Source organism: Mycetomoellerius zeteki, unplaced genomic scaffold (genome assembly GCF_001594055.1).
Source record: "Mycetomoellerius zeteki isolate Tzet28-1 unplaced genomic scaffold, Tzet1.0 scaffold425, whole genome shotgun sequence".
Lineage (NCBI taxonomy): Eukaryota > Metazoa > Arthropoda > Insecta > Hymenoptera > Formicidae > Mycetomoellerius > Mycetomoellerius zeteki.
The window spans coordinates 23,121-27,634 of NW_017257420.1; the positions used below are offsets into that span (position 1 = coordinate 23,121).

The 4,514-nt window shown below is 33.1% G+C and overlaps 1 protein-coding gene across 11 annotated transcripts in view; it reads right to left on the minus strand.

Annotated features, from left to right (window-relative positions):
• sls (sallimus) overlaps positions 1–4,514 on the minus strand; it is a 103,864-nt gene that overhangs the window by 20,046 nt on the left and 79,304 nt on the right. For all 11 annotated transcript variants that reach the window (XM_018454077.1, XM_018454075.1, XM_018454072.1 and 8 more), the window contains 2 exons: positions 3,161–3,313; positions 2,646–3,009 (listed from right to left, as the gene is read on the minus strand). In XM_018454077.1, coding sequence (XP_018309579.1) covers positions 2,646–3,009; positions 3,161–3,313 — 517 coding nt within the window. The remainder of the gene's footprint in view (positions 1–2,645; positions 3,010–3,160; positions 3,314–4,514) is intronic.

Here is a 4,514-nt window from a genome sequence, read left to right on the forward strand (position 1 = left end):
CATGCTGTCCCAAGTCACCCACATTTACGGTAAAGGAAGATCACCGATATGATCTGACATAGATCTCCTAAAGCGACATTTCTTTATTTCTTAGAAACCTTTGCACCTTATTAATACTAATAAAAACGTGATCTGTTTAACTAATTAAAGAAGTACAAACTCATAATTAATATATTTGTGGCTTGTGTTTCTTTGTTTCTATATAAAATCAACTAAAATTCTACAAATGCGAAAATAAAATTCTTATGATTTTTTTGCAAATTGCGTTTAAATAATAGTGATTATATTATTTATTACATCGTTTATATATATATATTTGTATTATTAATACATACAATATATTTCCTATATATATACGTATATATTTCCTAAATCGTTTTCTAAGTTTGATTTCTATTTCCTCTTTTTTATTTTTTTCATAATACGATTTTAAATATAAAATCAGGGTGCAGCGTAAACCAGCACACCCGTAAAACCGACCGTAAACTAATTTAATCTTCATAGCGTTACGTTATAGGCAGTATTCCAAAATTGACTGCAATTACTAAAAAGGACCCCTCAGAATCCTTATGGGAAATGGCTTTCGGTTAATTTTTTTAAAAATTTGATATGTTGTAGTTCTCAACACGTAGAACAAAAGTGTCCATGGCCCCAAGGTCCGATCACGGGTAGTTTTCGAAATACAGCTCTCTAAAGTTGGACTTTTCGTACCTTATTGCAGCGTAGTGCGGATGCAGTCGATGTCGATGTACGATGATGCTTACGATTAAAGTGGGTGTACAGGTGCTTGCTTTCACTGGAGGGTGATGACAGTGAAGTGAATGGGAACTTTTTTTAAGCAAACTACCAATAACAGATTTTTCTATTGGAATAATGAATCAATCTACATTCACCAGCGGATTATATTTACCAGAAGAAGTTATTCATACTTGAAGGGATATTACCTAAAAGTGACGTATGATATGGAGAAAAAAAAATGTTTCTTTTCTCAAGAAAAATATCTTGACTATGAGTAGAAGGGATGAACAATTGACAGTATAACAATGTATTAATATTGTAATAAGAAATCGCGGGTATATAAACTCGTAAGTATATGTTTTTAAGCCGATGTTATCAAGACCCTAAGTCGTCTACAGAAGATTCCGAGTCTCAACCTCAAAAAACTCATGTTCGACCGTTAAACGCCGTACCGTCGTAGCGGTGAGATTCCGACCAAGAGCTGATCAAAGGAACATCAAATACCTTAACATGTCATGACATTGGATGCCGCAGACCGAGAACATTCAGATGATCATTGAATGGCTGCGTTCAGCAGAACGTTTGTTTTGCAACTGTTGGAAATTTCCTTCGCGCTAATTGGATCATACTTTTAGATCTAGAAGAATGGTCCTATCTCAGCAGACAATCATAAAACGGTTGCAAAACTGTTGAGTCTGCTGAACGCAGCCAATGTTGAGATTACGATAAATAATGCGCGCACGCGCGCACACGCACGCACGCACGCGCACACAACAAACAAACAAGCAAGCACCTGTACACCCACCCTTTAATCGTAAGTATCATCGCACATCGACATCGACTGCATCCGCACTACGCTGCAATAAGGTACGAAAAGTCCAACTTTGGAGAGCTGTATCTCGAAAACTATCCATGATTGGACCTTGGGACCATGGACACTTTTGTTCTACGTGTTGAGAACTACAATATATCAAATTTTTAAAAAAATTAACCGAAAGCCATTTCCCATAAGGATTCTGCGGGCTCCTTTATAGTGCATGTAACGTATTAAACTATGTGTAGATTTTTATCGCTGACAGTATAAATTTGCAATATAGCTATAGTGCCAGATAGTCGTATTGGAGCTGAAATCAACTGTGTATTTATTGAAAAACTTTCAAAAAAAAAATTATGCGTTACGCATTGACATACAGAATGAACCGATGGCGATGGTGGGGGTAGAAACACGAGTAGAGTGAGAGACAGATAAATGGATGAACGTTCTTTCTCTGTTTACTAACCCTGATTGGTTGTTATTGATCCAGCAGTACTTTTTCAACCAATCAGGCTTAGTAAACAGAGAAAGAACGTTCATCCATTTATCTGTCTGTCGATGGCGTTACGCGTTTGTATTTTGCAGAACAGCATAAAGTATGTAAATTAACAAAAAATATTTTATATCGAAAAAAATGAAAAGATTCTAAAAAATCTTACATACAATTCACTTGTAAGTGCTTTGTACAGATAACTTCTGTGAAAGAAAAAGAATAAAAATATATAGCCTATTTATTACTATATTATTGTCTTCTCTGTCATATTTGGGACCTATTTTGTCAGACGCTCATTTTTGTTTATCTTAACAAAAAGATTAATTTTTGCAAAATTTCAAGCAATATTGTAAAAAACTGCTATTATTAGATATTATTTGATAGAAGATACTCTCTAGTTCATATTTATGTTTCTAAAGCTTTACTTTTTTTTTAGTTTTTGTTTAAGAAATATTGTTCAAAAACAAAGTCGGTATCGGCGATGACTTTTTTCTCTTAAAGTGTACATAACTAATATTCAATTATAATATTATATATACCAAAAAAATAATTGATGATTTTGATCAAAGTAATTTGCCCGAGAGAATAAGAAATACGTACCTCGAAAGACTTTTTCTCGAGAGACCAGTAACATCTGATCCGTGATCTGACAAAGGAGCTTCGACAATAAGCTCAGTAGTACTGGACGCAAATCCTGCAGCATTTTTCGCAACACAGGTAAAAGTGCCGGCATCTTCGGGAAAGACTTCCCTGATTATCAAGGTAGCGACGTTATCCTCGTCATAATATATTTGAAAATCAGTAGATGGTTTGATAATAGCGGTCTGGCGGAACCAAGTTATTTGTGGTCTTGGTATGCCTTCTACTTGACATTCGAATTGCACGGTGTAACCATCTAATGTATGAATTGGTTGTAATTTTTCAATAAATCTTGGTGCTGAAGCATTTTCTCCGGGGACAGGCTCTGAAAAGGTTAAATATATAATATGAATATTTTAAAAGTTTATATCAAATTTCAAATCGCAAGTGCATATTATGAAAGTAATTCGGTGTGATTAATAAACTTTATCGCATTGTTTTATCAAATTTATCAATTTCGTAAATAAATTACTTACTCTCAAAGATTGGCAATTTGTCAATCTTTTCATGCAATTTTCGTTGCAAGTAAACAGTGTAACGTACTTCATCCAATAAATATTGCGCCGGTACCCAACCTTTTTCTTCGGTCAAATGTTTCTTTACAAACCACCAATCCTGATTAGTATAATCTGTGGAAAGTAAATATTAATTAGAGATGTTCTATCAATTGTGTACATGTATAATGTATATGTATATATCATATGTAGTACAGGGTGTTTCATTTTAATTGATACACTAATATATCTCGAGAATAAGACGTGAGATTGAGAAAAGTTTCAGACAAAAGTTATGTGACATTGAAAGGGATATGAGATGATATCATTGATTTGATCTTGAGTGGCGTTGCCAAGATCAAAGCAAGGTCACTTTGAATTTTTTAAGTGGAACTTCCCATTTTTCATTACATATTCTTATGGCTTACCTCGAGAGCTTTTCAAAAAGTTATAATAAAATATTTTTTTGTAAAGCACTTTTCGAGTTATAAAGCTTGAAAGTTACTGATTGTCGGTATTAGCATTACTCAAGGTGTTTAATCAACAGCTAAAACTTTTCAAATGGACACTTTTAATAATGCTAATGCCAGCGGTATTGCAACTTTCTTTGTAACTTTAACCTTATAACTCGCAAAGTACTTTACAAGAAAATATTTTATTAGAATGTTTTAAAAAGCTCTCGAGATAAGATACATAATAAATATGTTATGAAAAATAGAGGTTTTTTCTTTTCAAAAAATTCAAAGTGACCTTTCCTTGATCTTGATAACGCCATCCATGGTCAAACCAATGATACCATCTTATGTCCCCCTCGATGTCCCTGGTAAAAAAATTTCGCTAAAATTATTTCACGTTTTAGAACATTTTAGTGAAATTGCTGAAAATTTCCTAAAATTTCACTGGAAGTGATTTTTTTAGCTAACATACTGAAAAATCGTTGAATTGAAATTCCTTTGAAATTTTTCTGAAATTTTGCTGAAATTTCTTTGAAATTTTGTTAAAAATGAATTTTTCAGCTAAAAATCGTTGAAATTAAACTGAAATTTTGTTGAAATGCTGAAATTTTGCTGAAAAGTGTTCCAAAATGTGGAATAATTTCAAGGAAATTTTTCCACCAGGAGTTACATAACTTTAGATTGAAATTCTTTCCAATCCTAAGTCTCATTCTCGATATATTAGTGTATTAAGTAAAATGGAACATCTCGTATATACAGGGTGTTTCCAAATTAAATGGCAAAACTTCGGGAGCGTGTAGAGGAGTAAAAAACTAAGAAAAAAGTCCTATAGACATATGCTCGTTTTTGCTCCGTTTCAGAGAAATCGAAAAAAAATGTTT